The 27760-nt window shown below is 36.6% G+C and overlaps 1 protein-coding gene across 1 annotated transcript; it reads left to right on the forward strand.

Annotated features, from left to right (window-relative positions):
- The first annotated feature begins 1235 nt into the window (after window positions 1-1235).
- On the forward strand, window positions 1236-27087 carry tet2 (tet methylcytosine dioxygenase 2). Its single transcript, XM_059554054.1, has 10 exons — window positions 1236-1640; window positions 15578-18418; window positions 18667-18757; window positions 19499-19592; window positions 20910-21118; window positions 21398-21548; window positions 21643-21732; window positions 21941-22078; window positions 22281-22629; window positions 22792-27087. Exons 2-10 carry the CDS (start codon window positions 15622-15624, stop codon window positions 24171-24173), a joined length of 5301 nt encoding a protein of 1766 aa, XP_059410037.1. The 5' UTR covers window positions 1236-1640; window positions 15578-15621; the 3' UTR covers window positions 24174-27087.
- Window positions 27088-27760: the final 673 nt, after the last annotated feature.

Here is a 27760-nt window from a genome sequence, read left to right on the forward strand (position 1 = left end):
ACCAACACATGGTCTTGATAGTTTGTAAAAAAAAAATTGTGGTGACTTATAGTGACCTCTCACACCACTGAGGGTTAAGTTTAGGGGTGGACCTTCATGGTGACATTTTATATACAAATACAAATACTTGCAGGTACATGTTATTAAGTGGTTATTACAGTGTATTAACTAGTAATAATGTGATAATTTAAAATATGACAATTGTTGCAATCATTATGATTGCATTTTGTCACATTTTCTTAAAACTTGACCAAATAACTTGGATTATTCTTTGATCATTGTAATGTGTAATACCAAATTCCTACCACTGCTGACCTGATCTATGTGGAATGGCCAGTTCTGGTGATTACTGCTCATACAAGCCTTCCTGCCTTCCTGCCTTCCCCCACTGCCCTTCCTCCATGCGGTGTAGCAACAAATCTCCTTTTCTGCTCCCTGCCTGAAACTATTGAGTCAACAAACGTCACTCCAGCTAGGCAGTGGTCCACAGGAAAGAGGTGGGGTCTTCCTTTCAAAACTGGAGTGGAGCCAAAGGAAGATTTCTTCTGACAAGAACCACCTGTTAAAATCCAGACAAGACAAAAAAGGGATGTTTAAAAGCTCTTAATGGAGGGTGGAGGAGGAGATGGGATAGTGCTAGCTTTCACATGTACATGACTGCAAACAAGGGCCACAGTGTTAAATGAGAAGCTTTTAACTTTCTGTCATCTGTACAGAAAACCTTTAATGCATTCAGATCAAATATCAAATTTCTTTCTCGCCAAAGTGTCTCACAGTAGTATAAATTTGGTTTCCTGTTTGTCATACAAGAATTTGTTCAAGCTCCAGAGTTTTTTTAAGGTTGAGGTGTGCAGCCCCCAAACCGCTGTGTGCCAAAATAAGACCAAGCAAGTGTAAACAAGGGTAAGGCTTCATAGAAGCTGAGGCAGTGCTTCACCATCTAATCTGTGAGGATTAGAATCTGTTAGTAAGACCAAACAGCGTCAGTAAGAAATGTTGATTTATTGTCTTGTAATAGTTGTCTCTCTTTTCCTGTTTGCATGTAGTATACTTTGTGTCATTGAAACTGACTATGAGTGGAGGGGTTTTCCCTCCCTCTGTGTCTGCTAGAGTGGGTGGACGGTGAAGCCATGAACTATGCAATCCAGTCCAGTGCTTCGGGGCAGCCAGTAAAGTGTGCACTATTGTGTACAGCTGAAAAAAAGAAAAAAAGAAAAAAGAAAGAGAGCAAAAAAGGAGGGGGAAGAAAGAAACTCAGTCCCTTTGTGTGGAGAGGACCCAGCAGGGAAGCGATTTTGCAATTACTCCAGCTTGCCGGTGAAGCAAGCTTGGTTCCTCTTATCTGCACACACTTGCACACTGGACTGTCTCACTCTGCACACTGCTTATACAAGCACATACAAGAGTGAGCGTGTGTTTACAGGCTGCGTCTGGGCGCGCTTCGAGAGCCAACAGCAATGCAAGTCTTCTGCCCCTGATGATGAAAGCAGACGTCAGACTAGCCCATGAATATTGATACGGAGGTAGTCTGTTTCATAGACAGAACAGAAGGAAGCAAGATGGCTGCCCTTTAGGATTTGTTTAAGAGGAGACCTAGACGGTTGGTTGGAATTCTACAAAGTGGAAGGACTTAAAACAAGGTGAGAGAGTTTGCCTGTTCTTGCCCTTTTCTTTTGGCCTCCAGAGTCTCTTTAATGGCTTCAAGCTCTTTTTGAGCAATGTACTGTCCTTTTTAAAACCGTGAGCTGACATAAGAATGAAAGGATATTAGATAAAGCTTCACCAACATGGCTGATGTTTTCTGTCTGTCTTTCTCCCTCCCCTCACTCTCTCCCTTTTTTTGTTGGCTTGTGCAGACAGAATGTATTTCAAGCATATAAATCTCATTTATATCATTAGCCATTTTTATCTAAGATGTTGTGCAGTGGCCAGCTTTAGGTATGTGTCTACTTTGAAAAATGGTGATCTTTGTGAGGCTGTTGACCAATTCTTCTTCAGGCACTATTTCCCAATACATCTCCTGTGCTGAGAGAAAGACTAAACAGTCACACTGCTAACAAAATTATCTTATCTGTTCAGTGTACACCGATCTAGCTAGACATCTGTATGTCCAAGAAAGAGGCGTTTTAGGGTCTGAAAAAATAAAATCATAAAAAAAAAATAATAATAATAATTATATGTATATATATGTGTATATATATATACACACATACATACATACATATTTATTTATGTGACAAGACAAGGAATATATATATATATATATATATATATATATATATATATATATATATATATATATATGACAAATTTCTATTTGGTACATTTCTCCTTTATTTGATATGTGCTTTGGTTGAATGTAGGTGTTTGGCTAGGATTAGTCGAGCTCCTTGCTTTCATTGACAATGACAGGCAGACACAAAGACTGGCACAGTCCTGAGGATTAAAAACAAAACAAAACAGAAGAGCGTAGTGGTGGAAGCCCACAAGGTCAGAAGTTTTAAAAGAACTGAAACCCAACCCCATAGCACCATTAGCTGAGGGTCACCAGAGAGTGGAATTTTGCCTTGTCTGACTTTAATAGGATTTACATTGTTTATTTGTACACAACATCTTAAGTGTGTTTATGTCCACATTTTATGCTTACAGTGAGTATTTTCATTAGAATGTTACAATTAGAGAACATCAGTTCTCTATATAAGTCAATTAAATAGTGTGCTCAATTTTATTTATATTCCCTTAAGATATTATCCACAGTTCACAATCCATGGTGTGTTTTAGTGGCCTGGAACATATTTGCATATGTCTGACATTAAGGTATATGCTATTGAAATTAAGACTGAGCAAAGAAAATTTCATATGCTTAAATAACTTTTACCATTAAATTGAGAAAGCCAATATTCAGCTGGAAATAACCAATTCTGAATGTTTCAGATGTATTTATTAATTCATTGTTGCTTTTGACAACTAACAATCAAACATATTAACTTGAGTAAACTGTTACAAAAGGCTACAGCAGCAACTCTTTTATCTGCACTAATGAATTGCAAATGTTACCATTGCTTAACTGATTTAACAGCCCTATTAGAATTTGCATCATAATTGGCTGCTGGTATAATACAAATGAGAGTCCTGTTCTCTTATTTTGTGTATTTAGCTTGTGTATTCCTACATTCTGTTTAGATGTGAAGTGTGGAAGTTAGCCCATGCCTGCAAGGGGATCCTTGATGGAGTGTTGTCAGTAAACATGATAGAGAGGGGGTGCAAATGCTAATGTAACCACACTGAAGGAATCTGGATACTTTATAAGCTTTCATTCCAACTTTACAGTATGTTTAGAATAGATAATTATTTGATGATAGTAGTGGTGATAGAGCAACACATAAACATATTCTACTTTAATATAATTGTAACTCTTTCATGTCTATGGTAACTGGTGAGAATATTCAACATTAGCTGGAGCTTATCTGGACTGGAAGTACACGCAGACCCTTTTCTCTGATAAGAGTGTTTGGTACAAAACAATAATGTACTTCTGTTTGGTGACAGTAGATTTCTTTGCATGATAAGAAGGCTTTTTGTGTGCTGTAGACTCAAATTATTATTTATAAAAAATATATAATATATAAAAATGCTGAATTTTTTTTTATTTGATTAAATGTATGAGGTAAAAACAGAAATCTGATTTTTAATTATTTTTTATCATCTTTTCTCCCACCATTTCTGTCACATTCAATTTGGTTTTGCTTGTGATTTGTGCTCATCATATTTTTGCTAGGGGTCAGTGTTTAAAAATTACAATTTAGGACAGTTTCTCTAAAAAGACAAACTTTTGCCTCTATTTGCAATGAAAATATGGGATTTTTAAATAATAATTTACAATGTTTTATTTGTAGGGCTAATGGCATATATACTGTATATCAATTATCATAACCCTTGGCCAAAATTATTTTCCAGCCTGCATAGTAATTTCTTGTCTTAACAGCTTGTACTGCACTTGATTCAGTAATATTTTAAGCATTTGTGTCACAATAGCTCTGAGTAATGAGATCTATATGACACCATATACACATTTGTCTCATCCTTTAATACAGTCATTGGATGTTTGCATTTTTGAAGAGAATGTTGGGCTTTTAGATTATGTATTGTTGTCAGGGTTTAAGTCTCAGGCGTGAATTGAAGATCACACTCCACGTGCGTAAGCGCACATGATCGCTCTGTTTACAAACATTACCTCACAACCCAGTCACAGGGTTAGATGGAGAAGTGTACTTACACCAGCCAAGAAGTTCACTGGAAAGCACGGTCATTGACTACGTCAATTTAGACCCTTTCCAGAACATTTGGATTCAAAAGTCTTTAGCTAAGTTAAACTCATTGCACATGGTTTGCATAGTTTCTGCCACCTTCAGTTCTCTGAAAACTACAAATGTCTTGTGGTTAGAGGACTTGGCTGAATATATTTGTAAAGCTCAGTGAATCACAAAAAAAAAGATTTGTCATTACTTATAAAATAAAGTAATGATTGGTACTGTACTTCTGAGAAAAGCAAATGTTCATTTCATCTGTGGTAAACGAAGTGATGATGCACTTATGAATGTGGTTTTCAGTAGAATAGTGGTTCATAACAAAAATGCTTGATGGGTTTCCCCTCAGAAGCAAAGATTTAGAAAAAATATTTATGTCAGGCTAATTTAAGAATCATATGCCACATGCCCCCCACATAGGGGGATTTTGCCTTTATATGAATTGCTCAGAAGTAAGTCTACCAAGAAGAGGTCTGTTGCATGTGTTTGTGTAACATTTTGTGTGTGGTGTGTATGTGGGGGTGCACACATTCAATACCAGCAGACACACTAATCACAGCCTCAGAGCAACAAGGCCACAGAGTCAAGAAATCTAAAAAGATCTTTCTCATAAAATACTTCACAAGAGCATTAGCTGAAATAAGATTAAAACTGAAAAGGAGAAAAATGGTGTAAGATTTGCATGTATATTGACTGGTTTATAAGCCAAAAGTCACCTTGTTGACAGCAGATTTACCACAGAGACAGCTGGACCTTAATGTCATTCAAGACTGTAAACTACCCATAAGCCTTGGATGACATTTCAAGAGGTTAAAGACGAGCAGGGGTCGATCTGAAATTTGGGTCAGACAGAGGATGTCTCAAAGTGGTCCAATACTTTTCATGTGGTTTTTGTGTCAGAGACCATGTCTGTGCATTGCATTTCCCCCTAGTAGAAAGTAATGCTGTATCAGCATCAGCAGAAGTTTGTTGAAAAATAAATTGTAAGATATTGCAAGCCAACATGAAATGTAAAATACATACTCTGTCAGGAAATTAAAAGTGTTGTGTGAAACTTTTTCCTGGAAAATTGCATAATGATAATTGTACGTATATATGTATTTATTTATTTTTAAAGCTGTATATAATACTGTTGTGGATTTACAAGGAATAATGCCTTCCAACTCCCAAGCCTTAAACAACAAAATCTTACATTTATTAGGTAAGGTAAGATGAGGAATTAACACTGGGATCAATTTGTGATTAAATATTCAGGTGAATTCTTGTACAGATTAAGAAACTATGACCTGAACAGGATTAATTAGCAATATCTTCAATATCTTCAAGGAAGTCTCATAGCATCACTATAGACTTTTAACCCGAACCACCAAAACGCTGGAATTGTGACATTCTTACTTGATTCAGATGATTCCGTTAAAGCTTTATAGATTGAACAGTATTGCTATTATTCTATTATGTAGATACATCTGAAGCCTTATTTGAGACTGCAAAAACTCTTGTGGGTTTTGTCATTTTTTGTACTATTGGTAAATCAGAGCTTTGTTACCTTAAAGGACATGAGAGATAATAAGGTGACAGAACAGTTCTTAGATATTGAACTAAATCAGTTGCTCTGTTAACAATTTTAATTAACAATATAAACATTTTAGAATTAAGTTGAAAAGGTAACCAGTGTAAAGAAGGTCAGGTTAAAAAGTTGTTATGAATGTAAAACCAATTTGCATCTTAAATAGCAGGAATGTTTCATAACTTGATATATCTAAGAGGAATGCTGTTCCAGAGACACTGGAATGCTACTTTGAAATGACAAATTCAACATGACTCCTACGTCCTTAACTGTAGAGCAGTAAAACCCTCTAGACACAAGTCAAGCAGCTATTAGAAATGTTTGATCCAGTGATTAGTATTTCCATTTTAATAGAATTTAGCCAAATAATTTTCTTAAGATCCAGTCTCTGATGTCCTTAATGCAGTCCACCCACTCTGGAGTAGAGTAAATACAGAACTGAGTGTTATCCCCATTATAACAAACAAATAAAGCCACCAAAAACATAAACCTGACTACTTAAGGTTACACCATATAAATATTTTAATGGTTTAGAGTGGTACAACTTTTTAATATTTAATAATAATAATAATAATTCATTACATTTACACATTTATATGGAGTAATGGAGTAAGTGCAAGGAGAACAAGCAAAGGCCTGAGACTGAGCATTGTGGAAACCACCTGTGTCACTTCTGACACCTTGTTATTTATACAAACAAAGTGATTGACCTGAGAAGTCGAATCTTACACCTCAAACAATAATGCACTACTAATCCCCAACACAGATTGGCCACATCAACTCTTTGTCTCTTCTCTACTGAATGTTGTGTACTGCTGTGTATCAATGGGATAGATTTCCCCCACGTTATAGGCAATAATGCAACTTAATAAACTCAATAAAGGGATCACTGTTAGAAATACTATATGGTTACTTACAACATACACCCTTATAAGTGCAATGCTCCACTAATATGGGGTTGATAGAGAAACCATTTTAGTGGTTGAATCAATTCTATTAATTTGGTAGGTGTGGATTTAATACAGTTTGTTTAACTTTTATTAGTCAAGCAGAGGTATAATCACTCTGTGGCAGATAAGTTGATTTCATGCTAAACATGTATGATTATAAAGCAGAATGGTCCCTTAACATTTCCAAGGATCTCAAATGAATTGATATCAATCAGACTTAGTTTATCGTGTGACATAGTTATCATCTACAGAATATCTCCATCAATCAGAACTCACTGTAATGAAAAGATTAGGCAGAAAATCTATGAGAAAGTCTGTATAGCATCTAGATGAAGCACAAGTGATTCCAGGTTTTCTATTTTCTACAGAAAATAAATAATAATAATAATAATAATACATTTTAAATTAAATTTACTGTAGAAAACTGACAGCTGTGGTTGCCAGATATTTACTGTTAAAATATGGTAACAATATATATATATTTTTAATTACTTAAACTGTTTTCTTAATAACACACTGACAACCATCTTTCAAACACAGAAGAAAGCCACATGAAAAAATAAAGTTCATGGCAAGTAGCTTTTTCACAATCTTCAAAGGTGCACACCGACATAAACACACAAAAAGAAACAGCCTTTTTCTTTTACATAAAATAAAAAAATTATAAAATGTGTTATACTGAGAATTTTGAGAATATCAGTTTACTGTAAATTGTAAGACAACTTTTTTCAGTGTAAAACCTAAAACTGTAGTATTTTACTGGAAACGTACATACAAAGTCCCATTAGATCTACTTCAATGTATAGAATTTAATTCCCATTTTTTGCACATATATTCTTCAATTTATTAGCTAGAATCTGTTTTTTGTGTCAATGCTGTAAATAGGAACGGTTTCTTTTTGATGAAGATCAGTTAAGGGTATCATGGAATTCAATAAGCATGATATCTTTTATAAACTGAATAAGATAAAGTAGTTAGCAAAGTGAACCTATCTCAGTTAGTAATCATTTAAATCTTCAAGCCATGAGAAGAACTGGTTAAACAATGAGCATGCTGTATGGTGATGGTTGCTGCAACCTTGTTCATCAGGCTGTAGAAGCCTTTCTTTACAGTCTCCGTCTGATGAAGCCTGATGTCTGATTCAGCACAACTGCTCAAATGTCCTTGGCATTCTTTAAGGATGCAAGCAGCTGGATAATTTTTGTCAAAGTTGTATACTTCTGGCATTGCATTGAGGTTTAAAAAATATGAAACCTGACTGCATCTAGCTCAAATTATCCCATCCACAGGTTACACTTAAGGTTTAGTTTTGCAAGTGTATGCTGAATGGATGCACTTACTCCTCAGCAAAACTATTATTATTATTATTTATTTATTTTACTTTAGACTTTTTCAAAATGAAGTCCATTGTGGCTCAGGCAATGGGCAAAAAAATCAGTGCTTCACCAATATGTGTAGGGGAAACTGTGTCAGGACTTTTGATGGGATGGGACAGTGGGACATTTTATTATCAAAATCCTTAATCAATGCAGACACATATGGCAATCTCAAATATCTAACATTAAGAAGCTTGACTTTGTTTAGCCTTGTTTTGTTACTCTGAGACTATTTTCTCTTTTTTTCAAGTGAAAGCCCCTGTCCAGATATGAGAGTTACATTTAAAGTGAAGAGATGGCTGTTGCTTCTCAGCTTTCATGTCATGGTAGTAAATAAAACTCTGTCACATACAAATAAAAGAGAGCTGATCCCACTAGAATCAAAGTGGTCAGCACATGTGTTCATTCTTCTGCATTTTCTCTATTTCTGTCCCTCTCTATCTGTGTCAGTCATTTATGCTCAGTTAATTTTTAAAGCAGATGGCCATGCAGCACCAATATAATGATCACCATGGCTACCACACTCTCTGAAAGAAATTTGCTTTGCCCTAAGCACAGTTCATCAAATTATTCAGTTATTTTGACTGGAGCAGACAAAAAGAAATGGGGAGGGGGTAGTAGTAGATGGAGAAGTTGAGAGGAATGTATATTGGAAGTATATTTTGGAAGTTGATTTGGAGGAAGGGAGGTGGTTACTGTATATGACAATGAGCATAATTACACATTAATTACACTGTAGTAATCTATGGCTGTATTTACTGTGTTTACCGACAGTGTTTGAATCTGAATAAAGGGTCAGCAGGTTCAGTCTGCTATGTTATAATGTTAGTTATACAACCTATGCTGAGTTAATTATCATCCACTCTTCTCAATCGCCACCACAGGTAAGTAAAGAGGCAGTGTAGATGTAAATGATTACCAAACTACGTACTACAATAGATAGACGGACGGACGAAAAGACAGACAGACAGACAGACAGATAGATAGATAGATAGATAAACTTAATCTGTAACAGTGAAGTAACATACCGTAGAAATTGCACATTGTATGAAATGTTTGTCGTTATAACATATTTTTATGTTATAATGTCTTAATTCTGTCATGTCAACTTGATTATTTACAATTTTTCAGCTAGATTTTCTTTCTTATTAGGCTTAATTTTTTTCATAGCTAACACAACATAATCATTGGTTGTATCAATTCAGGTCATGCAAAGGCTGTTTAGAGTGAACCTGGGCACAAAGACTTGATTGCAAACCGCAGAGCCACATCTGCCTTCTATTAGTAACAAAGGACAATGGCAAGTCCGACACAGACCAGACTCTTCAGAGGGGTCTATGAGTGCAATTACAAACAGAAGTGTATATCTGCTCAGCTTTTGAAGTAATCTACCTCTATTAAAATCCTCTCCCACAAAGAGGATTTGAAATGTCATTGGGGATGAACAAACTGTGCAGACAAGGAAAAATGAAACAACTTTAAAAGCATACAACAACTTCTACTATTTTGTCATCTTTTCTATTCTGTTGTTTTAAGAAGACTAAAATCAGAATGTGATACATACAATTAAAATATCACAAAACAAACTAGCAGTGCTCTTACAAACAGACTCTTAGGCATGTCTCATAATTTCATCCCCGGTACACACGCTGACTCTCTATAAATACCCGTTCATTTCAAAGGGGTTCTTTCCTCTTTGTTTCTATTCTTATGCTTATGTCTTCTTGCCTATTATTGAAAATGACAAAATGTCACGGATGTTGTTGGCACCATTAAAGCTTAGGCTGTGGAGTTCAGAGCCCAAACTAGACAAGTTTGTTAGAAATGTTTCCTGAGTCATATAGTGCTGATGTGTTGAATGGAGTGAGAGTGCAGTTTTTTTTCCCGAATGGCAGCATAACACTTGGAAAGAAAAGATACACTGGTCATGATTATGTTAAGTGGCTTGTGGTTTCTTTTGTTACTCTTTATATAATCTTGGAAAATATGTTTTCAAGTCAATGTTGGCAAGTTCAAGTCAAAATTGTAGATAAATGAAAGCTGACATTCTTGCTGAGCTTGTTTCCTTGTCTATATGTCCGAGGAAAATAAGGTATGGTTAACGCTCAGAGGAGAAGTGCGAGAAGGACACTTTTACAGCCATGCATGCGTGACATTTAAAGCACATTGCACATGAGCTATATGATCAAATTACAGTGGGAGGAACCAAAGGATGAAGTTTCACTCAAAAGCACAACTGCAGTCAAACACCTATCAGCAGTATGTTTACTAAAGCTGAGATGAACAACATGCTACATGACGTTATCTATTTCATTACTGGAGTAGCCAAGCAAGTTATATTTAAAACCTAAAAAAAAGGAAAGAAAAGAAAAACAGGGGTTGTTCTTTTGCTCTTCATCCATTGATTGTTTATAACTTTGTAACTTCAAAAGAATGATCTCATTCCTGTCCATTTCCTTAATACTTTGAAAAAGATTCAGAACTGTGCAGAAGCAAGTGGTTCTAAATGTTTGTTCTTGATATGTATACGCTACCGTTGAAAAGTTTGGGATCAGTAAGATTTTTTATATTTTTTACCGAAGTTTCTTGTGCTCATCAAGGCTGTATTTATTTGATAAAAAAAAACTATTATTTTGTGAAATATTATTGCAATTTAAAATAGCAGTTTGTATTTTAATATACTTTAAAATATAATTTATTCCTGTTATGCAAAGCTGAATTTACACCATCATTACTCCAGTCTTCAGTGCCACATGATCCTTCAAAAATCATTCTAATATGCTGATTTATTATCAATGTTGGAAACAGTTGTGCTGCTTTATGTTTTTTGGAATCTGTGATAATTTTTTTTCAGGATACTTTTTTTATATACATATATATATATATATATATATATATATATATATATATATATATATATATATATGGAATATGGAATATGAAGGAATAAATGATATTTCAAAGTATATTAAACAGAAAACCAATATTAGAAATAATATCTCACAATACTGCAGTTTTTCTGTATTTTTGAATGAATAAATGCAGCCTTGATGAGCACAAGATCCTCCATTAAAAACAATTAAAATCTTACTGATCTCAAACTTTTGAACGGCAATGTGTGTGTGTGTGTGTGTGTGTGTGTGTGTGTGTGTGTGTGTGCGTGCGTGCGTGCGTGCGTGCGTGTGTGAGTAAATATATATATATTAAGACACATTATTCAAACAAATATGGGTTTTGATTTACACAGGTGAGTAATATGACACATTTTGCATATTTGGAATGCCTAAGACCAAAAGAGCAAGAAAAGAAAAAGAAAAAGCTATTTATTTATTTATTTGATTGTCTGTTTGCTGTAGTAGTGTGCTTTGGTGTATCGGTATCAACACTGATCAGTTGTACACATTTATTTAGTAAACTGGAAGATCATAGTCAAGAGTTTTTGAGAGATCATTTTAAATATACACGAATAAGAAAAGAGAAAATAAGGAAACTAAAAAAACAGGACAGACAACAAACTGAATTCAAAACCACTCCCAGTTGTCAAGAGACAAGATAAAGATATTTAAGATAAAGGAATATTTAAATAGTTTGTTTTTATGTAAGACTGTTAGATTCACTAAGGCACAGGATTTTCCACAGAAGTTCTTGCAAAACATATTTAAATAAATAATATTTTAAACAAAAAGGCATGAATACTTCTTTAATTACATGTATGGACACAGCTAATGGAAATCCATTGTATGAAAGATATATATAGACAGCTTTCAGCTGAGATCTCGTGCTTTTTTGTGCTGTTTTAAGTGTGGGTTTATTCTACTGTGTCAAGCTGTCTGGCTTTCTCAGCTGTTGGGAAACCCTGAAATGGTTCTGGAATGGATCCATATTCAAGTTTCATGTAGCACACATGCAGGCTGCAAACCAATCACAATCTCCCCTTTCCAGAAATGATGATAGATTAAATTTTAAAATGTGATCAAACTTTTATTAGGCTTATTGGATTGTATCCAGTCAAATATATCACAGGGTAAGTAACAGAAAAGTTGTATTATTATTAGGGGCCAAGCACCGAAGGTGCGTAGGCACCTATTGTATTTGTTCCTGTTCTTATTATTGTTATTCTTCCTTTTTCTGACTAGGAGTCTATGGCAGCCCATAGAACCGATTGCGGGAAAGTTGTAATGGATTGGCATTCTGATAGAGGACAGTGCCAACATTAAGTACACCAATTTTGGTGTGTCTAAGACATTCCCTCTAGCGCCACCAACTGTCCAAAATTTCACTTTAATTTTGTTAATAACTTTTTAACCGTAAGGCCAATCAACAAAATTCTTTTTTCCTCTGATTTCTGAGCGCATGCCGAAAAAACACCAAAATTGATACACATATGTATGGGCTCACTCTGAGGACACATACAAAAATGGTGGGACTGAGCCTCTTGGTGGCGCTATAATAGAACAAAACATGAAATTCATTGACTTCAAGTCAGATTTGTGAAAGAAAATGCTATACTATACAAATGCATTGGTGTAACATTACGAAACTCAGAATGTGCCAACAACACCATCCCCTGAAGGTACTCAAAATATTTTGAAAAGTTATAACACAATTTAAAAAAAGGCTAATAACTTTTGAATAAATCTGGCTATTGAAATGTCACTGGTCTTATTAGATTCCTTGGGTCAAACTGAGAACATAGATACCAAGTTTTCCTTATTTGGCCGAACTTCCTGTCCACCATCTTGATTTTCAGTTAAAACCTACTTTTTCGAACTCCTCATTAACCGTTGGTCCGATTTTCACCAAAATTTATTCAAATCATCTTCAGACTGTGCTCACAAAAAGTTATGGATTTCGTGTCGATAGACGCAACCGTTTTCTTACAATGCCACTATGAGCTTTAAGCACTGTGTCAAAATGACTCCTAAGGCTATATATATTCAAAGCTTTGACATACTGACACCAAACTTTGTATGTATAATAGTCACCTCACACTGACCATTCCACACTAATTTAGAAACAGCGTCACCTATTGGTCACACGTGATAAGCCAATAAATCCTATTACTAGTTGTTGTGTTTATTGTTTTCAAGCCATTTTGCCTAAAATAATCTTAAAACGGTTTAAATCACTCATTCCTGCCATTCGTCTGAAGCTTGCTTCTGTAGTGCTTGACCCCTTTATTTACCCCTATATTTATTATTATTATTATTATTATTATTAACAATGTTTTATAAACAACATCAGAAATACCAAAGACCTTAATTTTGATTTACTGACTACCCTACAGTATATACGGTGGAGATGAACATTAGAGAACACAATTTTGAGGTTACTGCTTAGTCCTGTTTGAAGTTAGGATTTTTGTTATGGCACAGTTATGGATACATTATATATATATATATATATATATATATATATATATATATATATATATATATATATATATATATATATATATATATATATATATATATATATATATATATATATATATGACTGCTATATACATACTGACCCTGACCCTCTTCATTACCCAATCACCTCGGCACCATAAATACCACACACACGCACTCAATCGATGTCCGGTCTCATTCGCGACAAGGTCTTACCTGTATGCTAACTCAAAGGACTAACTCTTCCTCTACTTACCTCTCTCCAGCGATTCTCCGAAGATCAAGATCCCCAGTGTGCGTGTGTGTGGTTCACCTCCCTCCTTTGACGTCTTCACCCAGCTCTCACGGATCCATTCATCACTCTACCCAACACTACCTGCTCCTCTGCTTGTGTCTATTAATAAACCCTTCTGTCTGTTACTCCTCAGCCTCCCGAGTGATCTGTAACACACCCCTAATATATATATATATATTATAAGACTGATAATAGAATATTCCAATGTATGATTTTCCATGCTATAAAAGTTTAAATACAAACATTTTATTTTAAAAAACAGTCTAACCTACAGACTCTTTCACACCGCAGGAAACTTTTCATAGTACCAGAACTAACTGTGGAACTACCCACTTTTTGGCATTTTGCACCACAGAAACTGGGTGCGATTTTAGTACCGGACTGCCTTTTTCGAGAACCAGATTAGCTTCTACTCTGGAGCAGGGTCTGATCAGCACAACTGGTACTAACTGTAACATTGATTGGCCAGATGCCAATGTAAACATTGGGTCAGCTTATTTCTCAAGTATAATGAACAACGATAGATGGACAGATGCTGAAGTGCAGGCACTTGTAGCAAATGTAGCACCGCCAGTTGTCGTTAGAGATTCTTAATCATCCTTTCCTTTCTTTCAATCGCTTTACTTATACGTCGACATTCCATGTCCATTATTGTGAAACCCCCGAGACGCAACAAAAACACAGCTCCGATCACAGCGTCCTCCATCCTCCTGTTGTTAACATTGTTCTTCTTTGTTAACCTTGTTGAATGCACACAAATGACATCGCTGTCGACCGGCTTACGTCACGTCCTAGTACATACTGTTGGTATGGCCCTATTGTGACTATAAGGGTGGGTCTGTCACAATGAGGTATAGTTTGCCATTGACTTTTCTTACAAAATGATAAAAGATATAACAAAATGTGTATTATTATTCATTTATTTTGGTATCCACATACCAATGATGCCAGGTTTCCAATCCCCTCTTAAAAAGATCCAGTTTAAAGGAAGACTCCAATTTTTTTTTTTTTTTTTTTTTTTTTTTAAATTTTCCAATTCCCCTAGAGTTAAACAGTTGAGTTTTACCATTTTCGAATCCATTCAGCTGATCTCCTGGTCTGGTGGTTGCACTTTTAGCTTAGCTTAACATAGATCATTGAATCTGATTAGACAGTTAGCATCTTGCTCAAAAATGACCATATTTATTCTATATTTTTCTTATTTAAAACTTGACACTTCTGTAGTTACATTGTGTACTAAGATTGACAAAAAATGAAAATTTGCGATTTTCTAGGCCAATATGGCTAGGAACTATACTCTCATTCCGGCATAATAATCATAATCTAGGAACATTGTTGCCGTACCATGGGTGCAGCAGGTGCAGTGATATTACGCAGCACCTGAAAATAGTCCCCGCTAGTTTGTGTAGTTGCAGTTGAGCTACTCTGGTGATCATGTCTGCTTTGAAACAGGGGCTAATATTTCACAGCAGGGTCTGACTTGAGGAGGGAAACAACATTTGGAATTTGGTATCTTTTCTTTTGAATTTATATCTTTTCTGTGCACCTCTTTAGGTAATTTCTGTTTTAATTATTTTAAATTGTTTGACAGTCCAGATCACTAGCCAGCAGCCCACACTACCCCAGAACATTATGCTAACAAAAATTATGTGTTTTTACTATTGGTAATATTCCATGTCTCCCATGTAGGACGCAAAGAGGGCAGCCTTGTGAATGGACCCTGAGCAGACCAGATGGAAACAGAAAAGACCAGCCATGAGACGGAAAAAAGTCTGATACTTTCACAAATCAGTACCACTCAGCAGACAGACCCTCTTCTCGCCAAGCGCCAGAATGGAGATCCGTTTCAGCAGTTCAACAGGGACACTAATTGGAGCCATTTCAAGCCCAACACAGTAGTTTACCCAATGAAAAGTCAACAAGAGAATTGTTCTGGGCCTGCTAATATGCAAGGGATATTGGATCAAAGCATGCATGAGATGAATGGACAGATGAAACATGTTCTTAGTGAACAGACATTTTTAAATTTTCACCAGCATAAAAAATTCTGCACTGATTCAGAGGTGAATGGAAATAAGGATCTGAGTATTTGTGATAATAGAGATGCAGGGATGGAGAACCGTTTGGAGGGATTCCCTAAGCATAATAAGCCAGGGGATTTTGTGATAAAACATAGTACAAGAAACTGTAAATTTCCCAATGGGGATTTATTCTTACTGTCAAGGAACAAGCAAGTTCCAATGCCTAATGGTGCTACAACAAGCCCACCCTCAGTAAAGGGTACAACTGGTGACCTCTTAGAGAAAACATTGTCTCAGTATTATCCAGAGCATGTGTCCATCGCACCTCAATCCAACTCATCTCAAGCAGATCAGGTCACCAGCAACCTGCCGGAGCAGGAAGTTCCTTTACCTTCATTAACCTCAGGTTTTCCAATTTCACCCCAAACATCTGCCTCCGAGCCACTTGCCAAGGCACCCCTAGAAGTACAAGGCAGCAATGGCTACAATACAGAATTCACAGTGAATGAATACTCTAGTTTTTTAGCCGAGCAAAAGAAGCCTACTTATCCTCTCTCTGACCTGCCAGATTTGGGAACACAATTGCTGAGTCAGAAAACTTCAGAGTCCAATGTGCCATCACAGACAGGCATCAATGATTGCTCACAGAGTCCAGAAGATAGAAAAGGCCTTCCGAATGACTCTGATTGTTTAAGCAAGTCCAACCAAGATTTTAGCCATAAATCTTATATATTGCCCCCAGTGATGGCAGGAGCACCATCACAAAACACTCAGACAGGTCAGCAGAACCTACAGATAAAGGTGCTACATAAACAACAAACAGATGAAAGCCTCCATGACAATAGAGACTTTTCCTTGCCACAGCAACAGATTATTAAGCCACATATAGTAGACAGCAGCTTGACATCCGAGGCCTGTACATCAGCTTCTCACAATCAACAAAGTGAACACAAAAATAAGCCTAAACCAGATCAGGAAAAGACAACTTCAGATAATACAGATCACTCATCCCAGGTGAAATGGATAGATTTAAACTCAGCTTCAGCACCCCAGCCTTCTACTGAACACCCCCAGATGTGGGATTTTTTTCTTCCACGGAATCACATGCAGCAGCATACAATCCCACAAAGCCAAAGTTGTTGTATAAATTCCATGTCCTCAAACAACTTTCGGTCTCAAAATTTCAGTAATCCTGGTTGTCCCTCGTTTGAAAATAAGGCACAAGATAGTTACAAAAACTCCCTTCCTCCTACACAGTTACCCCACAATTCTGTCCCTGAATGTCAACAGAACCATTCTGGTATGCACAATCATAGTAACATGCAATGTAACAAACACACATCCCAGCAATTGTGCAAAAATGATCAAGACCAGATACAATCCCAGAACTTCCTTTCTCAGCCACCATCTGCTGAGCCTCAACAGCAGGACAACAGCACACTTCCCCATCAGCTCCCTCAGGATAGACAGAATATGCAAGCAGCTCCACAATCACAAGATGTTTTCCAGAGCCAGGTAGATGCACCACTCTTGAAAAGGCTAAAAACAGAGGGCTGCCTTCATTCAGAATCCCAGAAGTTATCTCTAGGTACAGAAACACCAGCACAAACACTGTCTAGTCCAGTTACAAGAGAAAACTCAACATTTCCAGGCTTGTCTAAGTCAAATGTACAATTCTTAACTAAAGAAGCTGAAGCTCTAACAGACAGAAAACTCCAGCAGAACATGCAATACTTTCAGAACACCAGTAAACAACATCCAAACTACCAGCAACCTCTGCAACACAGGTCACATAATCATTTGGAACTTCCTAATTCTCTGATTTCTCAATCACAACTGTCACAAGTTTCTAATAGTCTTCAGATACCTGCTCAAATATTTACCAAAGCTGAATTCCAAGAACCCTTTGGCCAAATCCAGATAGATTCTCTGCCAAGCCAAGGTGCTCAAGGAGACATTCAGAGGCACGCAGCCTTGCGAATGCACCTTCTACAGAGGCAGGAGCGACAAGGCCCCAACAACATCAGGCCAAGTATGCCAGTCATAACAAGTGAAAACTGCTCAGGTTCAGAAACCTCAGCTCAATATCCACCCATAGAAGTACAACAGCAAGATCAAGACAAAACCAAAGTCATGCCAGTGGTAGTAAAGCAGGAGCTTCCTTCTTCATCCTGTGAACAAAGCCAGCAGAGGAGTATTATAGCAGCCATGGAGCAGCAGTTAAAACAGTATCAGCTCTCACCTGTGTTTGAAAGAAAGTCTTTGGTCAACAAGTCACCCAATAAGGTGAAGGTAGAGATGGCTGGGGCTTTGACTGTGCTCTCAACCAGTGCTGAGGGGAATGTCAAGGAACAGTGTAAACTACAAAACTTCACCCCACCTAAAAAGATTGAACCTGGGTTACAAACCTTTCTGGAGTCACCCATGAAGCTGCTTGATACACCAATAAAAAACTTGCTAGATACACCTTTGAAGACACAGTATGACATTTCGTCTTGTCATTGTGTTGGTAAGAGGTTTTACACAGCTACTTTTAGTCCAGTTTTTACACATTCGGTATTCTTTATACATTAGAACCATTCAAACTATATTAGATCTTCTCAACCTGCAATACTTAATGTTAATAGTTTAATGTTGTATCTTAGTGATATTTTGTTTCTATTAATGACATTAAATCACATGTTAGTTAAACTTAGTTTTGTTTATGACCATCTACTAATAATACACAATATCTTTTTCTTATTTTTGAATCCACAGATCAAATCAGTGAAAGGGATGAAGGCCCATATTATACTCACTTGGGATCAGCACCAACTGTTGCAGGCATCCGCAAAATTATGGAGGAAAGGTATTGTATTATGAACTCTAATGATATTACAAATTAATATACCATATATTACATGGCCTTTCACACCGCAGGAACCTTTTCATACTACCAGAACTAATTGTGGAAGCACCCAATTTTGGGCGTTTTTGCACCGCAGGAACTAGGTGCAATTTTCGTAGCGGACTGCCTTTTCGAGAACAAAATTAGCTCATACTCCATGAGCAGGGTCTAACCAGCACAACTGGTACTAACAGTGATGTAAGTAGACATTGATTGGCCAGACAAATTTGAAAACACCCTCACCCGCCATGATTTAAAACGGCGTGTAACACTGTAAACATTGTGTCAAGTTATTTCACAAGTATGATGAACAGCAATAAATATACGGACACTAAAGTACAGGCACTTGTAGGAAATGTAGCACTGCCAGTTGTCGTTGGAGATTCTTAATCCTCCTTTCCGTTCTTTTAATCGCTTCACGTATACGTCGACATTTCATGTCCATTACTGTGAAACCCGCGAGACACAACAAAATCACAGCTCTGATCACAGCGTCCTCCTTCCTCCTGTTGTTAGCGTTGTTGAACACCACGCACAAATGACATCGCTGTCCACCGGCTTACGTCACGTCCTAGTACACACTGTTGGTGTGAATGGTACCCTTTAAATGGTACTGGGAAATAGTACTTTAGTACTGTACATTTAGTTCTGGAACTAAGGCAGTCCAAAAGGCCCTAATATTATTACCTTTCCCTTTGACAGATCCGGACTGACTGGAAGTGCCATAAGGATTGAAAAAGTTGTGTATACAGGAAAGGAAGGGAAGAGTGGGCAGGGCTGTCCCATTGCTAAATGGGTAAAGACTATTTATTTTCATCCTGTGTTTTCTGTGTGTGTGTATATATATATGTATTGCCTCTCTTTGTCTGTTGAATATTACAGTGTTTTACAATTGCTTGGACACAATTTTAAAAACTAGGCTCATTTTGTCAAAACACTACACACAATGAACAAATCCACAAGTATCAGAACATCTCAGATCTTTTGCAAAACAAAGCACTTCTTCAAAACTTTACAATAATTTAAAACCCAATTTTGGTACCATAGTGCACATAGTGAACACGTGGTTCATACAGTTGGATTTTCTTTGGTTAGGCAAATATATATATATATATATATATATATATATATATATATATATATATATATATATATAGTTAAAGTACATGAATATATTAACCAAACACAACACATGAGACAAGTACTGGACTTTAATGAAAATATTTCTCTCCACACTTTAAACTCATTGCAATTAGGCTGCATTTTGCACTGAAAATCATGTGTTTGCACTGAAGTTTTCACATAAAATCTTGTGGCGATTTTATGTGAGGGTCAGAGATCATAATCCTTCTACTGCCATTCAGAAGGGGAAAAGGAAATGAATGGAGAGTGTTGTGGGAGGTATTGGAATAATGGGACCAGACACCTAGTCTGTCCACTGCTTAGTCTGTCTAAAAACGTATGTGGTCGGTGTTGTAAGGAGCTATTTTTATCATGCCAGTGTAGGACCCCATTCTGCGTGATTGCAGCATATATTGTGTTGTTACCACCACGTTGACCTGGGATAGTCAAAAGAGCTCTCTGGCCAAAGATGTTTCTCCCTATTGCTCTTCCTGTACCACTGCCTTTCATTTTTGTTGAAGACAAAAATTCACCTGTTAACGTTTTATAGTTGCTTACACCTTGATTGTTGAGTTTACAGTTAAGCACACCTGATGGCCATGTCTGATCAGTAGGTTCATATGTGTAGAATTTTGGAAAGCAGTGTCTTGAAATGGCAAAGAAGTGACATTATGTTAGATTTCTTTGTCTAATATAGGAAAGTGTGTTTAGTGCTTTGCAAAACAATGTGTGTAGTGTTTTGTAAAAAGTGTGAGGCTGAGAATGTGCTTATAGTTAGACAGATCTGGGCTGAGGTTTTGCTTTTTAAGTGTAAGGTTTCACTAGCTGTATGTTATTTTTAATTTTAGTAAGCAATCGTAAAAAATTTTAAAGCATGTTTGTTGGTTTTCAACAGCGCCCCCTATGGAAAACATAATTACTTAACAGATGTCTCAAATTGATTTCTGTATATTTTCTAAATATATGTGTACATGTGCACTATGTTGTGTAGGTAATACGGAGGGCAAATGTAGATGAGAAACTCCTGGTCTTGGTACGAGAGCGGGCTGGTCATTCATGTGAGACATCCTGTATGGTAGTGGTCATCCTAATTTGGGAAGGCATACCAATCAACCTGGCTGACCATCTCTACTCAGAACTCAGTGACACTCTAACAAAACATGGTGCCCTAACCAACCGCAGATGTGCACTAAATGAAGAGTAAGGACAAATGTTTATTACTACTTTCTCACAAATACATTGAACACTCAGTAACTAAAACTCATTATCAATTCACAATTCATGAATAATTGATAATCTTAGGCCTTTTTTGTTGCTATTGTATGTTTTTAATCACTTTCTTCTTAACATAATAGTAATGTATAGTTATGTTCCTGAAAAAAAAAATACAAAAAATAAAATCCTAGACATTCTTAGGTATATTTACAATATGTTATTCTTCAAATGTCACATTCTGTAATTTCTGGTTATTGTCTTCAGGAGAACATGTGCATGTCAGGGTTTTGAAGCTGATGCCTGTGGAGCTTCTTTCTCCTTTGGCTGCTCGTGGAGTATGTACTATAACGGCTGCAAATTTGCTAGGAGTAAAATCCCTAGAAAGTTTAAACTACTTGGGGATGATCCCAAGGAGGTGAGATGCTCACACACAAACACACAGTTGAATTACATATGAATTAAGGGCATATAAAATTAAAGATAACAGGAGTATTTTTATTCCCTTATAGGAAGAGAAACTGGAACAAAATCTCCAGGGTCTTGCAACTTTAATTGCCCCAACGTATAAAAAAATGGCGCCTGATGCATACACCAATCAGGTATATATATATCTGTGCTTGAGGTCTTATACCATTATCAATAATATATAGGATTTTTACGTTTCCTGAGAAAGTGGAATAATAAGCTGCAGTGATGTTGTAATATTTGAAAGTCATAGTAAATTGCATATACTGTGAAGCATTTAAAAAAGGCAACTAAAATGTTAGAACTAAATTTTTTATTTTTATATCTACCTATTTTTGACAGGTAGAGCATGAACACAGAGCTCCCGATTGCCGTCTGGGTCTAAAAGAAGGACGGCCATTTTCTGGAGTTACAGCCTGTTTAGACTTCTGTGCCCATGCCCACAGAGACCTTCACAACATGCAGAGGGGCAGTACTGTGGTAAGAAATAAATGCTTATGATAGAGGGCCATAATAAGACTAATGAAAATCTTTCACTAAAACCACCAGATTGTTTTACGAACCAAAACAAATAATTTACATTTTGCTATATACCTTGCAGGTGAAAAACTAAAGTGGGCTAAAACAAAGTAGAGTACACAATATTAAAAATTCCAAACCTCCCTCTCTACCCCTGTTGTAGGTCTGCACACTAACACGAGAGGACAATCGTGAGATTGGAAAAATTCCTGAGGATGAGCAGCTACATGTGCTTCCCTTATACAAGGCTTCATTCACTGATGAGTTTGGCAGTGCTGAGGCTCAGCAGGAGAAGACAAAGACTGGTGCTATTCAGGTGCTCAGTGCCTTTCGTAGACAGGTGCGTATGCTACCAGAGCCTGCCAAGTCTTGCCGACAGAAGAAGCTGGATGCCAAGAGAGCTGCAGCTAACAAACCAAACAACCCCAACACACCTAACGCTAAAATAGACAACACCCAGCAAGCAAAGCAGAAACAGTCCTCTTATGAGAACCCAGGCCGGACTGTAACAGGTATGGAAGCAAAGCTTCAAAAACAATTATTCAGTTATATATATAGTTTATTTGAGGAAGATAAATTTAATTATATAACCAAGTAATGGGTCAGATTCCAAGTGTTTGTCAATATAACAACTGAAAGTTTACATTTTGGTCTAATCACATTATTTCTTCCAGGGCCAGGTAATGTGAGAACAAATCTTGACCCTAGGCATCTCCCACATGCTCATGCTGCCCATCAGCCTCAGCCTCAGCCTCAGCCTCAGCAGCAGCAGCAGCAAGCACAACCTAATCCTAACCCCTCTTACACTGTCACACCATTTCCTAGATTCTCAAATGCATCAGGAACCTTCTTAAACAGTTCTAAATCTGCAACCCCACATCCTCAAATCCCATCTTCTGCCCGTCCTTATCCCTCTCCTTTACATGCACCCAACTCTTACATTAATGTATCAAATGCACCCACCCCATATCCCAGGTCTCTTACACCCAACCCACTCTACACTGGTTACCAATGTAATGGAGGACTCCCCATGGACAACTACCACCCTTACCACTCTTCCAATCTAAAGCATCCAGATATGTATCATCTTCAGAGAAATTCACTGTACTCTGAGCAGCAGTACAACACACCTCAACATTACGGGGTAAACTACCCACCACACTTTGGAGAGCGTAACTTGCCAGTCAATGGTTATGGTACCTGTAACATGAAACCTGGCATGCACTCCATGGAACGTTACCCAGGATATGGTCCTAATATGCCACCTGATACCTTCTCCAGGCCTACCTCTGCCCATCAATATTTGGACTATGAAGCTATCGGCAAAAGCAGCCAGTTTGAAGTTTACCCCAAACCTCATATGTCACAGAATCCTGAAATGTTTCCCCAAAATCTCAATAGCTTAAGTATGCAAAATAATAAAGATTTAGAGATAAACAATGGTATCTCTCAGGTGTTTCCTCCTTTGGGTACTGAATGCTTCAACCCAATCCAACCTCCAGGTTTGAGGCTTTCCAGTGAAAATCCCCTTAACCCCATAGTCAAACAGGAACCCCCTACCCAGACTTCAGAACAAAAAGAAAAAGAGGATGTGTGGTCTGACAGTGAGCACAACTTCCTTGACCCTGAAATTGGAGGAGTGGCAGTGGCACCTTGTCATGGGTCAATCATTATTGAGTGTGCTAAGCGGGAGCTCCATGCGACTACACCACTCAAGAAGCCTGACCGCAACCATCCTACCCGTATCTCTTTAGTGTTTTACCAGCACAAGAACTTGAATGAGGCAAAACATGGACTGGCTCTGTGGGAAGCAAAGATGGCAGAGAAGGCCCGAGAGAAAGGGGAGGATGCTGAGAAGTATGGTACTGAAAATACATCCAACAAGAGCAGTGGAAAGAAGGTAAAAAGAGAACATTCTGAACCTTCAGAGCCTCCGTATAAGCAGTTCCTTCTCATGCTTAATGAGCGGTCAACATCCTGCACTACCAATACATATGTAAGCACATCTCCCTATGCCTTCACCAAGGTGACTGGGCCTTACAATCAATTCCTGTGAAAACCTCCATAGGTCCAGAGCAACACAAGCGTAAGAGTGGCATCAGACAAATTAAATGATTCTACAATATAGGGTTGCAGACCTCTATGCCACTGGCCAAATAACCCATAATGCTTGTTCAGTAAAATACCCCTTTACCACCAGAAGGAACCGGGTGCTGGTTCAGAGCTAATGCTATAGCTGGTTCGAAGTTGGTTCGATTTGCGAGGCCATTAAGAACTGGTTTGCTTTGCCACAGACTAGAGAGCCACCACAGAGCCAGGTCTTACGTCAACGAATACGTCTAATTTTTCCCAGCAATGCTAGTGTGGAAGCGCCAAACACAACATAAACAATGGCAGGAGAGGCGTTTCTATTGATGTTGGCTTTGTGAACCTACATCGGTTATCAAAACCCGACAAATCCAATGTGTTCATGCAGCTTGGCATAATTTGTTTAGCCGAAGATTTGAAGTTATAAACAGTAGATAGATTCAGTATCCTTACTATATGGAAAGGCAGATAATCAATGGGTTTTACATGCTCTTAAGAAGTCAAGCTTTACTGTTTAATCAATTGGAAATATTTATTTATTATTTAATTGGTATATGATAACACACTGTTCTTCATCCATGGTGCTTAGACTCCAACAAATCATGGAGATGGATATATTACTGGGAGAAAAAAAAAAGCTCATGTTTGGTGACTTCTGTGGCTAATCACTTTTTATGGTGCTAGGGAGTGTTTTAAATGCAAATGTTTTCAAATGCCATTCTTTAACAACATTTAACAAATCACCTTGTATAATATTTTGAAGTAATACACAGGAAATACTTAGCTTAATTAGTGTTTTAGAAGCACTTTTTTAATAACAGTGAGGGTGTAACTTTATGCCTTCTAATTTGAAAGACAATTCATTACACTTCAGCCAGTTTAGTTTCACAATGTGGAAAACAATGATGAACTCCATGGTGGCTAGTCAAACATCATGTATCAGCCTTTTAAAGAATTTCTCTGGTGCTTACACAATTTCAGAAATCCTTTATACTTACTGTATAGTGAGCCATTGAGGGTCAATTTTGCAAGAACAATGTTCTGATTCACTAAATGTGACATATCAGAACACTGAAAACTGATACTTAGAGTCAAGAAAGACAAGGGTCAATATTAAGTCATTAAAGCATGTATCAAGGAACACATAACCTTTGCATCAATGTCACTGTTCCAAAGGCAGCTGGCTTGGCTTGCTGTGGTGGTTATTACATAATGCAACTTAAGCTGTATAAATTTTTTTTAGATTTGTACAGTAAATTATTATTATTTCGAATGTATGATTAGATAATAGTTTAGTAAAGATGAGTACTATTACTTTGGGTTTGAACTGATCTTATTTCAAATGGTGCTACTTGACCTGCTATACATATAATGTGAGACTTTCTAAGGCTGTTGAAAAGGCTTATGAATGACGTAGAAAAACCTACTTATCATATACCTCAGTACTAGTTTGGCAATAGAATTATAAATACAGAGGTGTTTCTGTTCTTTTATTTCCAAACACTTTGTAGCAAATATAACAAAGACCTTAAGGCCATCATTGATGCTAAGTTCATTTCTTACTTTCTTCACGCTTGATCTGTTAGAAAGTATTACTTGTCTTGAACTTCAAGTTTCAAAGGAATTGCAAAATCAGGGATATCAGCTCATTTCTGTACATAAATATCACTTGTTTTCATGTTGTGTTCTCTAAATCAGGTTTGAGCCTTTGCATTTTAAATCAATCTAAATTTCTTGTATATACTCCACACATATCTAACTTTGTTACAAAACTAAAATTAAAAATCTGAATTTGTGAACTGCTGAAGCAGAATGCTGATAAACTTTCAAAGAAGTAATTTTAAAACATTTTAACATGCACTGATTTAAAGGGAAAGTGTCACAAAATATATAATGCAATGCAGTTGCTCTTTACTGAAAGGTAAGACCAAGTCAGTTCAACTTTTGTGTGCACATTAGTTGCATATGTACATCTTGAGGCTAAATGTATATACAACCACTAAACATGGTAATGTCTCTCACACAACCCTGTCCACTGAATCAAATTAGAAAAGTTATGAATAATTGGTAATAAAATATATACAACTCATTCCATAATTAAAGCACTTCATTTGATTTTTTCAGAAATAATACAAAATCTATGTAAATTCAAAATAGGTAGATTATTGTAAACTAAATAGATTGTGCCACATTGTATATACCACATTCTTGCGTTGCAGAAGTCTAAGTCCATGTTATGTATAAAGTTTAATTTAATGTTAAAAGTACCATCTCTCCACACATATAATAATCATAGATTTTGCCCCTAAAAGTCATGTTGGTATTCAGGTCAGCTAAGTTTTCTTTTCTTTTTTTGAATACAACAGCAAAGTAAAAAAAAAAAAAAAAAAAAAAAAATTTTAAATTAGGAATCACTTCGATGGACTGACTAGACACTTCCAATTTATTGGTTTAAATTTCTGTGTACAGAACTCAGCTTGAGTAGCAGGTTGTGTATGAAGCAAAAGTGGTGGTTAATATTTAGTGAGTGATGAGAATAGCCATACTTGAAGATGTTCGGAGAGTTTTTGAGTGGAGTCAACTTTACTTGAAATGACTTTCTGACTTCAACTAACGAACTGGGGTGCGCAGCTTTTACATTAAGCTTGCTGTTTATGTACACCTACTGGTATTTTGCCATTAGACACTAAAGGTATAAATGTGCTATTTTCTGCCTTTTTGTATTGCTTTCCCTTTTCCCTTACAATTTGTAATGCTTAAAACATTGAATTAAGAATGGCTTTGAATACTGTAAGTATTGTAATGTACTGAAGAAATGAATGCATTTTATTTGAAAGCTGTTTATGATTTGTTTTCATTCCTAATATTGCTGAAATGTTTTTTTTAAATAAAAATCATATTTATTTCAAGAATATACTGTAAATTGTGCAACTTTATATTTGTAATTTTGACTCCTTTTTTGAATTACTAATTTTGAATTAAAGTAAAAAACACTTTTTCTTTTGTTAACCTATTATCATGGAAAAAACAAAAATCATTGAGTTTATTTCCTATATACTAGTACTTGATTCTGATTGTACATATTCCACAGAAAGAAGTAGAATATCATTTATTTTTTACATCGAGCAGGGAACTTCACATTCTTGCTACAGAGTTGGATTTCTTGGTCATCTTGACAAGACAAACTCTTCTTGTCCAAATACCCAGTGCATACTGGTTCCTAATGTCAGCAATTACAAACTAAAGTTTTCTTAACCTTGTACCTAAGCTTAAACTTGTTCACTTGTTCCTAAACGACTTGTCAGAATGTGTATAAATAGAAATAAACAAAAAACACACACGCATGAAAAGACACGGTTTGAAGAAACTAGAGATTAACTGTTCAAACTTTAAATTATGAACATGATCTTTGGCACTGAAACATGTGCTTTTTAAGTTCAGAAACATGTTCACCAATGTTACTGCAAAAATAACTTGGTCATTTTACCAAATTAATGAAAGGGGTCTTTGGGTGGGTGGGTGGGTTGCATGTGTCTTGTTCTAATAAATAAAGCA

This window comes from Carassius carassius, chromosome 7 (assembly GCF_963082965.1).
Source record: "Carassius carassius chromosome 7, fCarCar2.1, whole genome shotgun sequence".
In the NCBI taxonomy this organism is placed as follows: Eukaryota; Metazoa; Chordata; class Actinopteri; order Cypriniformes; family Cyprinidae; genus Carassius; species Carassius carassius.

Bases quoted from the DNA above. Each gene is read 5' to 3' on its own strand.
- tet2 (XM_059554054.1), top strand. From the start codon at position 15,622: ATGGAAACAGAAAAGACCAGCCATGAGACGGAAAAAAGTCTGATACTT. The intron at 21,733-21,940 runs GTATATATATAT...TATTTTTGACAG, and splicing joins CTGATGCATACACCAATCAG to GTAGAGCATGAACACAGAGC. The intron at 22,079-22,280 runs GTAAGAAATAAA...CCCCTGTTGTAG, and splicing joins TGCAGAGGGGCAGTACTGTG to GTCTGCACACTAACACGAGA.